The following is an 18,828-nucleotide window of genomic DNA, read 5'->3' as shown; positions in this document are numbered from 1 at the left end:
GGTTTATAAGCTGGAGAAAATTTGATATTGAAACTTTAAAACAGGAGATGGAGGGAGAAAAAAAGAAGAAAAAGTTCACAAAAAAGCAGCTCCGCGCCAGCCAGGGTATGTTAACCCAGCAGGCGCAGACGAACATTTACGCCAATCAGACTGGTATGACCACATTTGGTGCTGTTCGGCATGGGGCCGATATCAGGGTACGTGAGCTCTATGATTGTCCCGACGATGAATTTCTGACGGACGAGGAGGAAGAGGTGAAGCCGGCGACGAGATCCAGACGCCGAGAAGAAAAGCCGGCGGAAGAAGAAGGTGGCGGTGGAGAAGATCAATAGCGAATAATTTTAATAGTATTGAACTTATAGCGAACACTGTTAGACTATTAAATTAAATCTATGGACTTACGAGATAGTATCATGAGGTTAAATAATAATAATAAAAGACACATTCTTAAACGAATGAAACATTAAAACGTTTTCAAGAAAACTTAAGTAAACTGTTCAATTAAGACAAAATATTCTATCAAATTCTGTTAAGAGAAAGCTGTTTTGCTCAACGAACACCAAACATTGTTTTTGTTTTGAGAGAAATATTTATAAACTTCATATTAAATTTATAGAAATAAATAGATTTCTTACTTACCATAGATATGTACATGCAAGTTAACTGAACGATAACTTTAAATACCCGAATTCTGAAGATTTTAAGCATAAAAAATGCGAATTACAAAGAACAGTGGAAAAACGGTAAGTTAAACTTTTCGCATTTTATAAACTTATACATGTAAGTTATTTATACACGTGCAATGCTCTAAGCTGTTGGGACTGCTTTCGTGATTTGTAAATAACACCTTTTTGTACAAAAATGTTTTCTGTGTCTGCTAAATAAGATCAGATGGCATGAATTTAAATCCCCTGCATCCTTCTTATTAAAAACACGCTTTTCCTAAAACTTTTGAGCTAATCTATGTTAAATCTCGATATAACGAGATCTAATTATCGATATAACGAGATCTGGAGTTAACGCGGTTCTGCTTATTATACACAGGAGATGTCGGAGAAAAAACCAAAGAAACGCTGGACAAAGAAGCAGCTCCGTGCCAGCCAGGGCCTTCTTACACAACAAGCTAAGACCAACATCTATGATTCTCAGAAAGGCATGACCGGTTTCGGTGCTGTTCGTCACGGACCAGACATTCGCTCAGATGACACCATTAAGGAGGCACAGGGTCTTTTGACACAGCAGACGTTGACAAATATCTATGATTCTCAGAAAGGTTTGTATAACATTTGCTTTCATTGTGAGTCACGTGACGAGATGAGTAAGTAGATCAAAGACATATTTTGACCAATGCTCTTAGAACGAAAGAAAAAAAGAAGATAATAGGCTTTGAAGTGCAAACTGCCTCTAAGTGAAAATCACCAGTTTAATAAAGGTTATTTTAGAAAACTGAGATTTTTTCAGTCAGAATATTTTTGTCAAAATATATATTTCTGATCAAGAACATTGGTTATTTTTCTCTCATATATATTCATAGATATGTTTAAACACTTAGTATTGCAATTACTGTGCCTTTAAACGCTAATAATCTAATAAGTTTAAAATACGCTTTTCAGTTCGATCAGTTCGTTAACCGCAGTTGTTATTTTTGTACCTCGCTTGTTTGATATTTCGTTCCCAATGTGCTTTAATATTCTTGTTCTTTTTTCTGTTTTATGTTCAACGTTTTCTTGCAATAAAATACACCTTCATTTAAATTTTTGACACTATTAATTTACATAAGGATAAACAAAATATATGTAATTCAGTAATTAAGCAAGACTAAGTGTGTTTAAGACATCTTTGTTTTGTCTTCTTTAAGCTGTCTATTTCATTTTTGCAATGCTGTATTTTGATACTAAAACAAAAAATGCGAACATTTTGAAAAATGAAATAATTTGCTTCTTTCTAAAAAAAAAAAAAAGTTTTCTCTTTAAAAAGTTGTATGTTGAACAAAAAGGCTAACCCATCATTTGTTATTAATTTAGTCAAAACATCTTGAAATTACAGAAAGTACCTTTTTTATTCAATGTGCGCCAAAAAACAAAAAGATATCAAACTATGCACTCTTTTATCAACTTCAAACAAATTTTGAAAAGTCAGAAAATACACTAAAATGTCTAGAGTTTATAAACTATAGAGAAACGTTATGAGGAGTGAAAATGGCAACAAAAACAACATAATGTCGATGTCGTGTCCTATCGAAAAAGGGGCATTTAATATTTGTGCGATATTAACCAAATCAAGATCTATACATTTGTATTTTCACAAATGGTATTCACTCGTTTTCTTAAAGTGTTTTTGCGAGTTTTTAATCATGGGATCTGGTAGTAAAATTAATTAATCAATCTTTGCTTAATTTTATATTTTAAAAATTATTATATATTATTCACAACATGATCTAAATGAGAAATACATTGTATATGCTTAATTTCTGAAAAACAAAACACTTTTTCAAATAATTTAAGGTACTGAAAAAAAAGGATATGATGGGTTAACTGATTTATTCGGCTTTGAAAATAAGCAGACTTTTAGTTTTTCTAATAACAACTTTTGGGCAACAATTATAAGAGTTCAGCAATGCTAAATGTGATTGACAACTAAAAAGAAATGTAGTACAGTTTTAGCGAGCATGTTTACAGACCTCCCCTAAACCGCTTACTTGGCGATGCTGGCTTCTGACCTTGACCTTATACAGGTATGACCTTTATTTGATCTTCATGTGTAGACCTTGACCTTTCTTAGGTATGACCGCTTATGGAGCAGTCCGTCACGGACCGGATATCCGAGCAGACGACACCATTAAAGAGGCGCAGGGTCTGTTAACGCAGCAGACGTTAACAAATATCTATGATTCTCAGAAAGGTTTGTATTACAATGTTTTGAATATGTCACACTTTAAAGATATCAAAGCATTCTGGGAAAGTTTAATATTAAATTAAAGCGCAAATTAGAACATTGGTCTATTCTTTTCCAATGTTATGTAAGTTTTTTATATGCCAGTAGTTTCATGTGCAAAGATATATGTAATGCAATATTTAGAATTTTCAGATTTTCTGTTGCTATACATTTTAATTCGACCAGTTCAACCAGATGCTTTTTAACGCTTACGTAACGTGGCTTGCTTAATAGTACGTCTTGAATATAAATTTCCAATGTTTCCATGTTTAATGTTTTAAACTAAGGAACTCCTTTATAAAATATCTTTCAAGTTTTGAGACTCACTAAAACGGAAACAGGCACAAAGATATTGGTGACGGTTAACGAAATTTACCCTCACCATTTCTGCTCTTTTTTTGTTCTTTCGTGTTTTTCATCGTATTTGTAGATTGCTGATTTTAAAAATAAGAAGCATACAGAATTAAAACAAAAATGAGCTTTATGTTCAAAAGTAACAATATTTCAGGATAGTAATCACCAAGATCGTGTTGCATATAACATGAAAACACAATTTATTTGATTCTTTTGGTTTTCGTACCTGTCTATAGTGTGACTGTGCTTTAAATTTAGCAATGCTACATTAATTAGGTGTGAAAAACTTGAAAGAATGTTTGTGTAAGAACGTCTGCATGCTTGCTCATACAAATTGTGTTCAGCTGCTTACTTGGCGATGTTGGCTTCTGACCATCCCCTTACACAGGTATGACCTTTATTTTACCTTGACCTTTCTTAGGTATGACCGCTTATGGAGCCGTCCGTCACGGACCAGATATCCGAGCAGACGACACCATTAAAGAGGCGCAGGGTCTCTTAACACAGCAGACGTTAACAAATATCTACGACTCACAAAAAGGTAATGTTTCCACTCGTTTCTGGGAGAAAAAAAGAACGAGTGTATATTAATATAGAAATATCGGAATTAGTTCTTGCATGCTGGTAGTGTTCGATTTTGTCTCGGAAGCAAAAGTAAAATTTGCCATAATACGGATTATTGAATGAAGCAGTTGACTCTAAACATTGAAATTTGACTGGGAGGTTTCTACGTAAAATTAATCATAGATTTTATGCAAATTATTATAAACCTCTTTGTTTGAATCATGTATTTTAAAATCATATAGTACCGGCTGTCGTATCACATGTTGCTTTGTGACATTTGAATCTTGTTTGCTGCGTATGACCGACATTTGATGTTGCCAATGACTTATGATACTGTATATATGTAGTAATTTGAAAACAAATAAGGGACACTTGTGTATAAAAAGATTTTAATGCTTTGAATACTTCTGTACAGGTATGAGATGCTATGGTGCGGTCCGCCACGGCCCCGACATCAGAGTGAGAGAATTGTACGAGGAGGAGGGTGAAGAAGATTACCCAGAAGAAGCAGGCGGCGACGAGTAACCGTAGGAACCGTGAAAACAACTTCCGGTTGAGAGCAGACGACACGTTGAATTTTCGTCTACCATTGCTGGCATCGCTTGTGTAAATTTCGTCTGTATTATGGACTTGTTCTGGATACTGCCTGCTGATTTCCAATGTGCTGACTATTTTATAGGCTACCTCTGTCATTTTTTATTTTACTACCGACGAATTTATATGAAGTTCTGATTAATATCACAAAATATCAGGTTATTACTTAGAAACTTTCTTTGGTAAAATCCTCATTTGTCTGTATCTGTATGTTTTTTTAACTTTGTGTAATTCTACTTCAAATATATGAATTGCGTTTCGAATATCAAAACTTAATTGTTGCATGCTCATTTATTTGTGTACAATATTACTGTGCATTCTTTAAAGATGAATAAAATGGTAGAGTTTAGAAAATATTTGTGTTAGTTTTATCCAGAGCTTATCAAGATGAGGGCAGAGACCTACTTAAACTGAGTTGGCTCAGGCAAATCAATTGCTTGTAATTTCATTGTCGAACACTTAAATGTAATGAAGTCCACAAATGTAGCAAATGGTACAAATGTAGTAAAATTCTATCCTAAATTAAATGTAGTCACTCGAATGCTAAATGTGGTGAATTATGCCATAAATGTATGTGAAATTATTTTATCATTTACCATTTAGCGTTAGTAACTATATACAGAGTGGAATTTTTCTACGTTTATAGACTTTGCTACCAAAGACCTGACGTCCGTTCCTCAAACAAAGGTGACTTGGATTATAAACTGGTGCTAGAGCATGTAGAGGTACAATCTATGGTGCTAGAGCATGTAGAGGTACAATCTAGAAGATACTTCAGAATCATAGAACACAACCAAGAAAAATAATACCAGACTCGGTTCGATTGTGTCTGTCCATGAAAAGAAAGTGCACCCCCCACCCCCTACACTCACCACTTAGAAATGATTCGAACAGAACTCCATCATTCATATAGATGTAGGCAGGCTATACTGGATAAACTCTTGATCTCCGATGACATATAAAAACTCAAGTCAAAGTACAGGGAGGCTGTGCACTAATAAAGGCTGTTGTGATAAGCAAACTATTTGCTCTAAGCTAAACTGCACTACAAATACAAACAAAAACCCTTCCTGTCTGATGAATAAACTATTTATACACTTATTCCCTAACAGTGGTTTAATGAATTAATACAGAAAAACGAACATTTAAAGTATATATCATTTTCAAGGTCTCCGAGAAGTGGAGATAGTAGCTTCTTGAAGTATGACAAAAATAGTGTCAGTTTTATTATATGACAGAGAATATACTTCAATAGTAACATCTTTTAAGTGTTCTGCCCATGAAAATTCCGTTATATTTTTTTTAATCGTGCATATTGTTCTCAACTGCCCTTTTTACTTTCTAAGATATTTTAGTGAATGTGTAAAGGCACCTTGCAATCAAAGTTTATTACTTAATAAGTGTTAGAAGGGCAGTTTTCAAATGATAAATGTTTGTGGTTCAAGACGTCTTGACTTACTCTGGAAATATCCACATCAAAGTCGTGTTTCGGTGATAAATTCAGAACTACGAGAAATAAATAAGTTTCTGTTACAATTAGCTTCTGAGAACTTTATATATAAACTTCTAAAAGTGGTTAAAATCATTTTTCAACAAAGTCAAGAAAACCCATTACAGAGTATTTGAATCAAACATGGAATTCATTTAAGCTTGAACATTAACCTTTGCCACGACATGATAATACAAACTCGGTAAAGCTCTAGTCTTATTCAGTAAAAATTTTGCATACATCCTTGTAACACGAAAATCCATAACTGGCAAACATAGTCTCATCTTCAAAATAAACAATTTGTACTGAAACTTGACAAAATACTGACAACAGAAATTTCCAAATAATCTTTGAGAATTCGAGGATATTGTCAGGACAGTATTTAACGCCGTGTTCCAGCAGTAACTTATCCAGTGTACCAGAAATCACTCATCGTGCTCAATTAAGATAACATAACAAGAGGTTCTGTATTTAATGCCGTATTTTTCAAAGTAACTTCTGCAGAGTACTAGATGTCACATATTATTCGCAATTGGAGACTTCCCAACACAATATGAGAGGCGACACTTGGCAGAAATGTTGTCAACAGAATGTTTGAAATACTGAAACATGAACGAGAGAATTTCTGTGTCATGTTTTCAACAGTAAGACTGTCCAGTTCAAATTACAACTATAACTGTGAAACTTTGAACAAATGTTGACAAAAGAAGTTTCCACAACCTTATATGTGTAAGATTGGGTTTAACGCCGTTTTTAACCGTATCAGTTAACTTATTAACTCCCAGTTATGATCAGAAATTGATTGTTGAGAGTATCCCCGTAGATGTAGATGTATTAGTACCAAGCGTTCCAAGATTCTAACATGTTCTCCACAAGTAACTGACAATTTCCTACATGAATCAGAGGTGAAGAATGGTGTCTCTCACACTTCATAGTTTCGTGCTCTATGTATAGAACAGTGCGGTTGTATGGTACAACACCCACACTTACACCGTACGTTTTATTTCATTTTGCGAGACAAAGTAACTATATAATTCACACGTGACAGTAAATTTGTTATACTTGGAACAATATAAAACTGTAGACTATGGACACACCCAGGATACAAATTGCTTTGCTTTACATGTCGACTTTCAATAGATTACACCTTCTAATGCATATAATAATACACGGTAACTATCTTCACGAGTCATATCACGAAAGGAAGACCTCCAGCACTGACGTAGAACACACATGATGAAAAAATTAGGTCTTGTCATACATATTTGCATAATGAAAATATACCTTTCTGTCCATAATTGACAATGACTATTTACTGTGTTTGAACTTCCACTGAACTTTGTATGTAGTATCTATACCAGACGTTGGCATTCATCTTGTTCCTTCCTGGTTATGATCTAAATAATTATACCCTTATTTGTATCTCCTCTTCTTGTGTAAGATATATAACTGACCAGTATCACAATGGTTGTTTTAAGCCCGAGAGATCTTTCAAGTTTCAAATGTATATACTTTAAGCTAGTGTTCTTGAACATCTGTTTGTAGGAATGCGAGAGGAGACTATAGTTGAATGATATCTGGTAGAGTTATGTCCACTTGTAGTTCCATTTAAACATTCAGTTGACTGACAACAGCTCTACAAAAAACATTCACAGGAGAATACTTTCATTAAACCCTTTATTGAAGCTGAATATATATATATATATATATATATCCAGAAATAGACACTGTTTAAAACATGATAGTCTGGATAATGCCCAGCCAATACAATTTATTTATTTGGGTTTTACGGCGCACCAACACAGTATAGGTTATATGGCGCTAAACAGGACTACAAATTTTGGTTTCATATCTCATTTACATCGAAATAAGAACACGAGGACACAGGTATGTGATCAAAATTTGTATACCTGCTGGAATCACAGAGTTACAGCAAAATCAAGTGTTAAGACCCAATTATTCGCCTCTTACGATCATGCAAGGGTAAGGCAGTGGTTCCAATTCTTTTCATACACAGATCGTCCCAGAACTAGCCAATACAAGGAATGACAGGACAGTCAATGTCTTCTCCGAACAGGGTAAGATATAGCTATGGACAAAATAGCAAGTGATTCAGTCTTTTCGATTATCAATCAATTATTTAATTAATCAGATGATTCTCAGAACATTTGTCATAGAAGAAAATAAAAGCAAACATAAGTCACAAATCAGTTATTCTTTATTTTGTCAACAACAAATACAATAAATGGATGACACTGATAGATGAAATGATTATGAAATATATTTGATAAATTGTTAATAATGATGCAAAATTCATTCAACAAAAGTACAAAATAACTCCTCAATAAATATGCATAATTAATGAATTAGAAGAATTCCATGACAGATGAAAGCACAAAAGAGAAGACTGTAAACTGATACAAAAATAATATCCAATTTTCCATTCCCTTCATAAGATTTTTATTCTATTCTAACTACAAGACTGGTAAACATTCCAAGTCTTGAGTTTAGGTAGTGGATCCATAATAACAATAGGCAAATAATGTGTATGTTTGAGCATTCGAACACTGTGTAAGTTGAGCTACTTTACATCCAAAGATCACTGTGTTGCCAAAGAAGAATTAGTAATTACATGGAAATGCAGATTGTCCGCTACTTTAAAAGATTACTCTGCCTAGATTTCTCACCGGTTATTGCTATTTAATCGCTCTTTTTACATTGAAAAAAAAGTATCAAAGTTAAAAAGCCCAATATTATGTCTTTTTAAAAGGAAGGGCTAGAAAGGATAATCATAAAGCAAGAGATGTTTGTAAACACATATACCAACATTGATAGCCTGACTGAGGTAACTCACAATGTAATTATCAATCAAACCGCCAATACGACCGTAGCCATGATAAATAACCTGCAAAATAGCCGATACTAATAAGGCCCCAAGCATTCTAGTTATCAATTAATATCCATTCTGAGACCTTTAACCTACTGTCTCTAAAAACAACAGGTCATCTGCTAACCAATGGCAATCATCCTATAAAATTTACTGACCATTGGTCCCTGTGTTCTTAAGTTCTTATTCAGAAACTGTTTTCAGTCTTCAAGTCATTGTGTCGGAGTTTGCATCTGAAGGAAATTCAGCCAATAAAGAAGATAGGGTTGTGTGCTTGATGATTTGAAAATACTGGTCCTTCCATCAATTTTCACATCTTATATGGGAAAATCACTTTGTTGATGACATTTTCACATGTAGAAAAAGTTCAACATTGTGGACTTTAATGAAATTTTTTTATAGTTGTATAACTAAATATTTTGAATGAAATGGCATTATAACATGTATAGGTCTGTGTGCTTAATTTTTAACCAAATCTATCAACTGTAGTCCTTACAAAGTTGCTTATTTAATTATTTCATGGAATATAACAGATTACTGGCAACATTTATGCTACCAGTATAATGACTACAGGCATTATTCTAGGTTGTCCAGATACATGTTAACCTGTTGCTTCCAGTTAATCAAACCTGCTGAACTACCTCAACACAAATTTTCAGCAGTTTTTTTTTTGTGCCCGCCCCCTAAGCTCAGTAGAGAGCACCTATATACAGATCACAGGGTCGCGAGTTCCATCCCTGGCTGGGGCGTATGTTCTCCGTCCCGATTTCATAAATCTTTCTGAAATCATTCGTCTTCCACCTGTCATTCATGTGGGGAAGCTTGCAGTTACTTGCGGAGAACAGGTTTGTACTGGTACAGAATCCAGGAACACTGGTCAGGTTAACTGCCCGTCATTACATAACCGAAATACTGTTGAAAAAAAAGCATTAAACCCAAAGCAAACAAATTCAACAGATTTTTAGCTATGTTACAATCATCAGTTAATCAGTGTTACTGGATTACGTACCAGCACTTGTTTTTTAGAAGTAATCAACATCTTCCCCACATGAATCAATGGTTAAGGACAACTGATTTCAGATACAGTGTCTTTGGTACTATTAGCAGGGTCAACACGTCTCATCAAAAGATCCACCTTGCAACCAAATTTTACAACTAGGAAATCCAAAAAAGCACTGATGATAGATAATTATATCTCACAAAGTTTTGTTGAGAGATCAAGAGATGGGTACTTGATACCGAACATACTGATACCTGTATTGAATACAGAACTTTTTTTTTTATCAGCAATGACCCTTTGTCTTCTGTTGAAACATTTCAGAAGAATAAGACCACATCAAGCTGTTGTTTAAATATATTATGAGATTCATGTTGGCTGGCTACGACAATGACCTGTAAGTTTCATAGCCTGCAGAAAGCTGTAATTATACAGTCAAGACAAAAATATATATTCAGTATTTCCTGGACTCTAAATATTGTATTATTGTGACAAACAGTATCATACATGCAATTACTGATATAAATAACGTTACTAATGCTTTTCATTTTGAAGTACATCAAGCCATATGAACTGCTTTCTTTGCACATCACACAATGTTCTTTAGGCTACAATGCCCTTGTAATTGCTACTGGGTTATCTGCAATGTCTCTTCTTGAGGTCTATCTATCTATTCCAACTATGTTCTACATACATACTCAATCCCCTGAAACAAGTAAAGGTATATAACAATATACTCATATGGTAAATAACAATAAAGTCAGCATTTCTGAGAAGTTTCAAAAGCCTTTCTTAAAGGGACACAAAAGCACAGGCTGATAAAGTCATATTAAAACTATGAAAATTAAAATTTAAGATTTGCTAAACTAGAGAAGTGACAAGAACTGTCTAATGACAGCATGCTCATTCCACCTAACACTAGCTTACATGCAAAATCTTAAGCAAAATTTTATTCCTTGTGTACGTTGCCCTGTGAGGTGAGAGGCATTGTGAGAGGCATTGTGAGGTGAGAGACATTGTGAGGTGAGAGGCATTGTGAGAAGTTCAAAAGCAGCATTTGACCAAGCAGTCTTAGAGAAACCTACTTCCAGGAAAACCTTCCACTACAATTTCTAAGAAAACAACAGATGTTTTAAAAGATGTATGCCTCCCCATGGTGGGTTGTCCCACTTTCAGTCACGTTATCACTAAGACCTTTACCTTTGACCTTCTAGCCCCTAAAACAAAAGGGGTCATCAACTTCATAAGTCCAATCATGCTATCAAGTTTGAAGATACTTGGTCAAGTGGTTCTCAAGTTACTGAGTAGAAATGGTTTTCTAGGTTCAGGTCCCTGAGACAGGGGTTATCTACCTCATCAGCCCAATCATGCTATCAAGTTTGAGGTTCTGGGTCAAGTGGTTCTGAAACTGTTTGGCAGATACCCTTTCCAAGGTTCAGGCTCCTGTGACCTTGACCTTTGACTTATTGACCCAAATAACAAAAGGAATCATCAACTTCATATGCCCAATCATACAATCAAATTAGGTTCTAGGTGAAGTGGTTCTCAGATTATTGAGCAGAAACTGTTTTCAAGGTTCAGACCCCTGTGACCTTGACCTCTGACCTACTGACCCTTAAAACAATAATGTTATCTAATTCATAACCCAATCATGCTATCAAGTTTGAAGATTCTGGGTTGAGAGGTTCTCAAGTTATTTGGCAGAAACAATTTTCAAGGTTCAGGCCCCCTCGACCTTGAACTTTGATCTACTGACCCAAAAAATGATAAGGGTCATCTACTTCATCAGCCCAATCATGCTACCATTGCTGAAGGTTCTCGGTCAAAGGTTCTCAAGTTACTAGGCAGAAACCACTTTCAATTTTCTTTTCACTTGCCATTTCTAATTTGTTCTTTTTAAGTTAGTGACAACTTTGTTGTAAACAGCTTTCAACACTAATATGTAGATCAAGCAAACATTTTCTGATATTTATAATTATGGCACTTCATTAAATAAATGGTCTGCTTAGAGTTTGCTTGGTTGAGGTTTTACAGTTCTGGAAAATGCAAGCTTGTACTGGTACAGAAACTAGAGCTGCTTTTGAGAAAAGCGCATGTCTCCCACAACTGCCTAATGATCTAAATAATAAGTCAGTTTTTTTAACTGTTTACTCACTACAAATATACCTTTGAAGAGTAAAAAGGCCGATTTTGGGTAATTCAAGGGCCATAACTCCGAAGTGCCTGGGGCGATTTGGCTAGTTAATAAACTTGGCCGAGGAGTTATGGTCAAAAACATTTGGTTCAAGTTTGGTAAAGATCGGATGAGAACTGTTCGACTTAAGAGCGTGGACAAGAGTAAAAAGGCCGATTTTCGGTAATTCAAGGGCCATAATTCCAAAGTGCCTGGGCCGATTTGGCTAGTTATCATACCTGGCTGAGGACTTATGGTCAAACACATTTTTTTCAAGTTTGGTTAAGATCGGATGAGAAATGTTTGACTTAGAGCGCGGACAAGATTTGTGACAGACACACAGACGGACAGACAGGAGTAAATCAATATGTCTCCCACACCACTGTGTGGTGGGAGACATAACTATGTTAATTAGGAGATGTAACATAAACTGAACACTGTTGAAGAAATCAAACAAACAAACATATGTTACCTTTATGTTTTGATCTGTCCGATTTACCAGACTTCTGTTTAGTTTTGGTACTGGGTTTCTTGTGTACTTTCTCATTTGGCTTCTTTACATTCAGTAGAGGATGGATCTCTGAAACAAACAGATATATGGCAATGACAACCTGGACTCATCACACACAATACTGACACTTCACAAAATACAGGTGGTCATACATAAAGCATAATAACAATTAACTGAAAGAGACAGGGTTCTCCTTATCAATTTTTATAGTCATCTCTTTCAAATGAACACCACTTTTCTAAAGGAAATACTGGTTACAGAATTCTAGCAGAAATTACTGCTAATCAAATAGTAAAATGTTTCTTTTATAAAGCTTTCAAAGTGGAAAGTGGTGTATTTAAGCCAAAAGGTGGAGCAGTGCAGGCATTTCTATAATTTTATGCCTGCTATACATCAGTGACCCCTTTAAAGTAACATACATCAAAACAATTAAAAATAAAACAAGAGCTTCACAGGAGATAGCGCGCTTGACTACTTTAATGCTAGATAGTGAAATTGGCACATTGGAGGAAGCTGGAGCTGTCACTGGAGTGTTTAATGACTCAATTCTGGATGAAGATATTTAGTCTCAAAACATTAAATCAGATTAAAAGGAAAATAATTCACAGAAAACTTCTGCAAAAGAAATGCACCATGTGTCATACCATGCAGCTAATAATGTTGAAAATAAGTCTTAATCAAATCTATTCAGTAATACTGGAGATACAGCAAAAGTGCATCGCAACTTGAACCGGAAATTCTATTAAACAAGAGGGCCATGAAGGCCCTGTATCGCTCACCTGACCTATTGACCTAAAGATCAACAGGTAGTTTCATTAAGATATGGTCATAAATGTGGCCTCAAAAGTGTTAACTAACTTTTCCTTTGATTTGACCCGGTGACCTAGTTTTTGACCCCACATGACCCAGATTCAAACTTGACTTAAAGATCATCAAGATTAACATTCTGACTAAGTTTCATGAAGATATGGTCATAAATGTGGCCTCTAGAGTGTTAACTAGCTTTTCCTTTGATTTGACTTGGTGACCTAGTTTTTGACCATACATGACCCAGAATCAAACTGGACTTTGAAATCATCATGATTAACATTCTGACCAAGTTTCATGAAGATACAGTCATAAATGTGGCCTCTACTGTGTTATCAAGCTTTTCCTTTGATTTGACCTGGTGACCTAGTTTCTGACCCCAGATGACCCAATATCGAACTCATTCAAGATTTTATTGAGAGTAACATTCTGACCAAGTTTCATTAAGATTGGGTCAAAATTGTGACCTCTAGAGTGTTAACAAGCTTTTCCTTTGATTTGTCCCAGTGACCTAGTTTCTGACCCCAGATGACCCAATATCAAATTCATCCAAGATTTTATTAAGAATAACATTCTGACCAAGTTTCATTAAGACTGGGTCAAAATTGTGACCTCTAGTGTTAACAGGGTTTTCCTTTGATTTGACCTGGTGACCTAGTTTTTAACCCCAGATGACCCAATATCAAACTCGTCCAAGATTTTATTGAGGGTAACATTCTGACCAAGTTTCATTAAGATTAGGTCAAAATTGTGACCTCTAGAGTGTTAACAAGCTTTTCCTTTGATCTGACCCAGTGAGTGTTAACAAGCTTTTCCTTTGATTTGACCTCGTGACCTAGTTTTTGACCCCAGATGACCCAATATCGAACTCGTCCAAGATTTTATTGAGGGTAACATTCTGACCAAGTTTCATTAAGATTAGGCCAAAATTGTGACTTCTAGAGTGTTAACAGTCAAACTGTTGACGACGGACGGACGACTAACGACGGACGACAGAAACAGGGCGATCACAAAAGCTCACCTGGACACTTCATGCTCAGGTGAGCTAAAAAAAGAGGGCATAACTCAGAACAGATTGGTGCCAGCATATAACTTGTGTTATATGATGTGAGTGATGATGTGGAACAATCATTTTAAGTTTGATTAAATCCATTTAGTAACAACAGAGATATAAAAAGCATCAAAATTAAACTGAAATTCTAAGTACAAATGGGATATAACTCATATTTGCACCAGAGTTACTGACCTTGCGTCATATGATGAGGATGATGACCTGGAAAAACTACTTAAAGTTTTGATCAAATTCATTAAGTAACGACAAAGACATAGTGAAAGTGCACCACACAATTAAGTAAAATGGGGGTATAATTCACGAATTATTGGTGCAGGAGTTATGGCCCTTGTATCATATGATGTGGGTGATGATGTGGTACAACTATTCTAAGTTTGAATCAAATCCATTGGGTAATAACAGAGATAAAGTGAAACTGCATCAAAACTTGATATTTTAAGCAAAAAGGGGGATAATTCATGAAATCTTTGTGCCAGAGTTATGACCCTTGTGCTGAAAATGAAGGTGATGATGAGGATCAACTTTGAAGTTTGAAGCAAATCAATCAAGAAATAACAAAAATAAAGTGCATCGAAACTTTAACCAAGGTGCGGATGACGAAAGATGCTGACACTTAGCTGGGTCGAGTAGGATAGCTCTCCATACTTCGTATATACAAGCTAAAAATAAGTATCTAAGTATACATGTAGAAGGTATCAACTGCTATAACACACTGGTTTATTTCAAGGCTTGTAGATTTAATTGACTGGGGTACAGAATTACATAACACCACATAAAAATCCTTGCTGGTATATTAGCGAATGTCCTTGCATCTTTCAGACCAGAATGAACTGTAGTGAGGCTTATGAATTTTCAAGTCAGTATAATTAATCTTTCAGACATGGAAGCTCACTACATTATCTCTGAAGTCAGAAGTCATCATAATGAGGCTACCTTACAGCAATGTCAGTGTAATACCTACCATCTAAGGGGGCGTTTTCAAGGTCTACATCAAATGGTTTTAACTTTGATTTCTTAGTTGAATCAGGAGTTTGTTGACTATTTTTTCTTTTCTCTGGTCTTGACTGAGTTTCCTCTGTATGCTGTGGCTGTCAGTAAATAATATATTAGTAAGGCTTCATTCATTTCTAACTGATTATACTGAACACTTTTCTAAGACTTTAAGTAACACTGCAGGAATGTGCTGCAACTGTGTTAAGATTTCTATAAATTAAACTTGTGTGGTTGTTTTAACAGTTGTTTAAAACTATCTTTATACCGTTTAATTAGTTAGGATATCTTTTAGTAATTAACTATTACAGCAGTTCTGTGGAAAAGCCAGAATTCTCAACTTCATTTGACTTTCTCAATCATCTATTGGATAATGCAAAATACTGTGATACAAAAACTGTCACTGGGTTCCATGTCATATTTAAACCCTCACAACTTTAAATGAGCCGCGCCATGGGAAAACCAACATAGTGGCTTTGGACCAGCATGGATCCAGACCAGCCTGCGCATCCACGCAGTCTGGTCAGGATCCATGCTGTTCGCTTTCAAAGACTATTATTATTAGAGAAACCATTAGCAAACAGCATGGATCCTGACCAGACTGCGCGGATGCGCAGGCTGGTCTGGATCCATGCTGGTCGCAAAGCCACTATGTTGATTTTCTCATGGCTCGGCTCAAATGAAGAAATCAATATAAAGCTCATAAGATGCAATACCATTTCAGAGACAACTGGCCACCCTTCCTCTGGTTCATCTATCTCCGGAGCAACAGGTAAATACATCAATGCTTCCGTATCTTCTTCTTCCTCATCACTGTAATATATAGAGGATATTCAAGATCTTTTTCATGAATTATCATATTTATTTTAATCAAATGAAATAAAAACAAGAGGGTCATGATGATGCTATATCACTCACCTGTTAAACTTGGTCTTGGAATCATCAAGATAAACATTCTGACCAAGTTTCATGAAGATAGGGTCATAACTGTGGCCTCTACAGTGTTAACAAGCTTTTCTTTTGATTTGAGCGGTAACCTGTTTTTGACCAAACATGACCCAGTTTCGAACATGGCCTAGGAATCAACAAGATAAACATTGTGACCAAAGCTTCATGAAAATAGGGTCATAAATGTGGCCTCAATACTGTTAACAAGCTTTTCCTTTCATTTGACCAGGTGACCTAGTTTTTACCCCATATGACCCAGTTTTGAATTTGGCATAGGAATCATCAAGATAAACATTCTGACCAAGTTTCATGAAGACAAAATCATAAATGTGACCTCCAGGGTGTTAACAAGCTTTTCCTTTGATTTGACTTGGTGTCTTGTTTTTTGACCCCACACGACCCAGTTTCGAATTTGGCCTAGAGATCATCAAGATAAACATTCTGTGCAAGTTTGTATCAAATCAAAGCATAAATGAAACCTCTATATGGCTGAAAGAGTAAAAATAGAAAATTTTGCCCTTCAGGGGCAGTAACTTTAAAACCTATTATGTAATCTAAGCGGTTTTCAAAATGACCTGAGATCTTAATGTGACCTAATTTGTGTGTAAGTGTGGTTAAAATCAAATGTAAAATGTCACTTCTGTTGTGTTCACAAGGTAAAATTAACAAATTTTGGCTCTTTCAGGGGTCAATCTGGGGCCATAACTCCTATTATTGGATTTGATGAATTAGATTCATCATGGAAAGATATTTTGCAAGTTTGTATCAAATCAAACCAAAAATGAAGACTCTATATTGCTGCAAAAGCCAAAAGAGCAAATTTTGGCCCTTTAAGGGGCCATAACTCTGGAACCCATGATGGGATCTGGCCAGTTTTCGAAAGAAACCAAGATATTATGCAAATACAAATTGAAGTTGTGTGAAAATTTGATTAAAATTGATTGCAAAATGTGGTCTCTATCATGTTCACAAGAAATTGTTGATGTTTTATCGTGACATGTTCTACCTAGGAAGTTACGACAGAGTAATTTCAGTATACCTCTGAAAGAGGTAGCTCTGTTGTTTACCAGGCGTGAAATGGGACCAAGCAAAACCATTTGAACATATCTGGGAAAGGACCTTACAATGATTCTACAGACGTCACTTGATGAAGATCCATCAATAGGTTCTTCAGAGGTTTTTCCTATTTTTATATCTAGTGGTCCCTAAAAGGGTCAAGTGCCCTCATTTGTATAAGTGTAAGAGAGGACCTTACAATAACGCTACAGATCAAGTTTGATCAGCAGCATTTCATGTGAAGATGTCATTTTTAACTCTAGCGACCTCAAAAATGACTAAACAACCACACTTGAAAACTTTTTTAGAGAGGACCTTACAATGATGTTACAAACCAAGTTTGATAAGATCCATGGAGCAGTTCATGAGAAGGTCTTATCAGGTATTTCTTTTTTTAGCTCTAGTGGCCCCTTCATTTGGCCCAAGTATCCCTCCCCATTTGAACAAAACTGCCATGAAACCTTCTAGGGGCAACACAAGTTTGATAAAGATCAATTCAGTAGTTTGTGAGAAGAAGTTGTTTTAAGGCATTTCTATTTTTAGCTTTGCACCCCTATGTGGGATCAAGTGCCTCCATCTGAACAAATTTGGGAGAGATGCTACAGACCAAGTTTGGTAAAGATCCATCTATCCATGAGAAGAAATTATTTAAAGGTATTTTATCTTTAGCTCTAGTGACCTCTAAAGCATGGCAAATTTCCCCATTTGAACAATAAAGTAAGAAGGCCTTGTAATAATGCTACAAACCAAGTTTGATGAAGATCCATCAAAGGTTTCATGGGTAGATTAAAAGTATTTTTATTTTTAACTCTAGCTGCCCCTAAGGGGGCCAACTTCCCCATTTTGTACAAAATTGGGAGATGATACATAATGACACCACAGATCATTTTATCTATTTTCATTTTGCTGAGTTTAACTCACACCGACACAATTATAGGTCATATGGCGACTTTTCAGCTTTGATGGTGGAGTAAGACCCCAGGTGTCCCTCCATGCATTATTTCATCAAGAGCGGCACCTGGGTAGAACCACCGTCCTTTCGTAAGCCAGCTGGATGGCTTCCTCACATGAAGAATTCAACACCCAGAGTGAGGCTTGAACCCACATAGATAAGGGGCAAGTGATTTAAAGTCAGACACCATAACCACTCAGCCACGGAGGCCCCTACTACAGACCAGGTTTGCTTAAGATCCATTACGTTGTTTATGAGAAACAGTTGTTAAAAGGTATTTGTTTTTAGCTCTAGTGGCCCCTACAAGGGGCCAAGTGCCTAGACTTGGAAGAAAAACTTTGGAGAGGACCTTATAATGATGCTACTACCAACTTTGATGAAGATCCATTAAAAGGTTCATAAGAAGAAGTTATTTAAATGTTTTCTTATTTTTAGCTTTTGTGGCTGCCAAAAGAGACCAAGAACCATTCAAACAAATATGAAAGTGGTCCATCCAAGAT

The 18,828-nt window shown here is 35.7% G+C and overlaps 2 protein-coding genes across 3 annotated transcripts in view; one reads left to right on the top strand and one right to left on the bottom strand.

The window, feature by feature from the left end:
- Window positions 1-713: 713 nt before the first annotated feature.
- On the top strand, window positions 714-4,377 carry LOC123560110 (calponin homolog OV9M-like). The gene is made up of 5 exons (XM_045352372.2): window positions 714-743; window positions 1,045-1,273; window positions 2,782-2,901; window positions 3,710-3,829; window positions 4,268-4,377. Exons 1-5 carry the CDS (start codon window positions 714-716, stop codon window positions 4,375-4,377), a joined length of 609 nt encoding a protein of 202 aa, XP_045208307.1.
- A 3,758-nt stretch (window positions 4,378-8,135) lies between these two features.
- The window catches only part of LOC123561107 (retinoblastoma-binding protein 5 homolog), a 43,706-nt gene continuing 33,013 nt past the window's right edge, over window positions 8,136-18,828 (bottom strand). For both annotated transcript variants that reach the window (XM_045353289.2, XM_045353290.2), the window contains exons 13-16: window positions 16,089-16,185; window positions 15,344-15,470; window positions 12,465-12,572; window positions 8,136-10,525 (exon numbers count right to left, since the gene is read on the bottom strand). In XM_045353289.2, the coding sequence (XP_045209224.2) occupies window positions 10,518-10,525; window positions 12,465-12,572; window positions 15,344-15,470; window positions 16,089-16,185 (340 nt within the window). In that variant the 3' untranslated portion in view covers window positions 8,136-10,517. The remainder of the gene's footprint in view (window positions 10,526-12,464; window positions 12,573-15,343; window positions 15,471-16,088; window positions 16,186-18,828) is intronic.

The sequence above is a fragment of the Mercenaria mercenaria genome, chromosome 10, assembly GCF_021730395.1.
Source record: "Mercenaria mercenaria strain notata chromosome 10, MADL_Memer_1, whole genome shotgun sequence".
Lineage (NCBI taxonomy): Eukaryota > Metazoa > Mollusca > Bivalvia > Venerida > Veneridae > Mercenaria > Mercenaria mercenaria.
The sequence above is the reverse complement of the archived record's forward strand: the minus strand, read 5'-3'. Positions and strand labels throughout refer to the sequence as shown.

Coding starts and splice junctions, on each gene's coding strand:
- LOC123560110 (XM_045352372.2), top strand. CDS start 714: ATGCGAATTACAAAGAACAGTGGAAAAACG. Junction 2,902..3,709: donor TATCTATGATTCTCAGAAAG/GTTTGTATTACA, acceptor GACCTTTCTTAG/GTATGACCGCTTATGGAGCC. Junction 3,830..4,267: donor TATCTACGACTCACAAAAAG/GTAATGTTTCCA, acceptor ACTTCTGTACAG/GTATGAGATGCTATGGTGCG.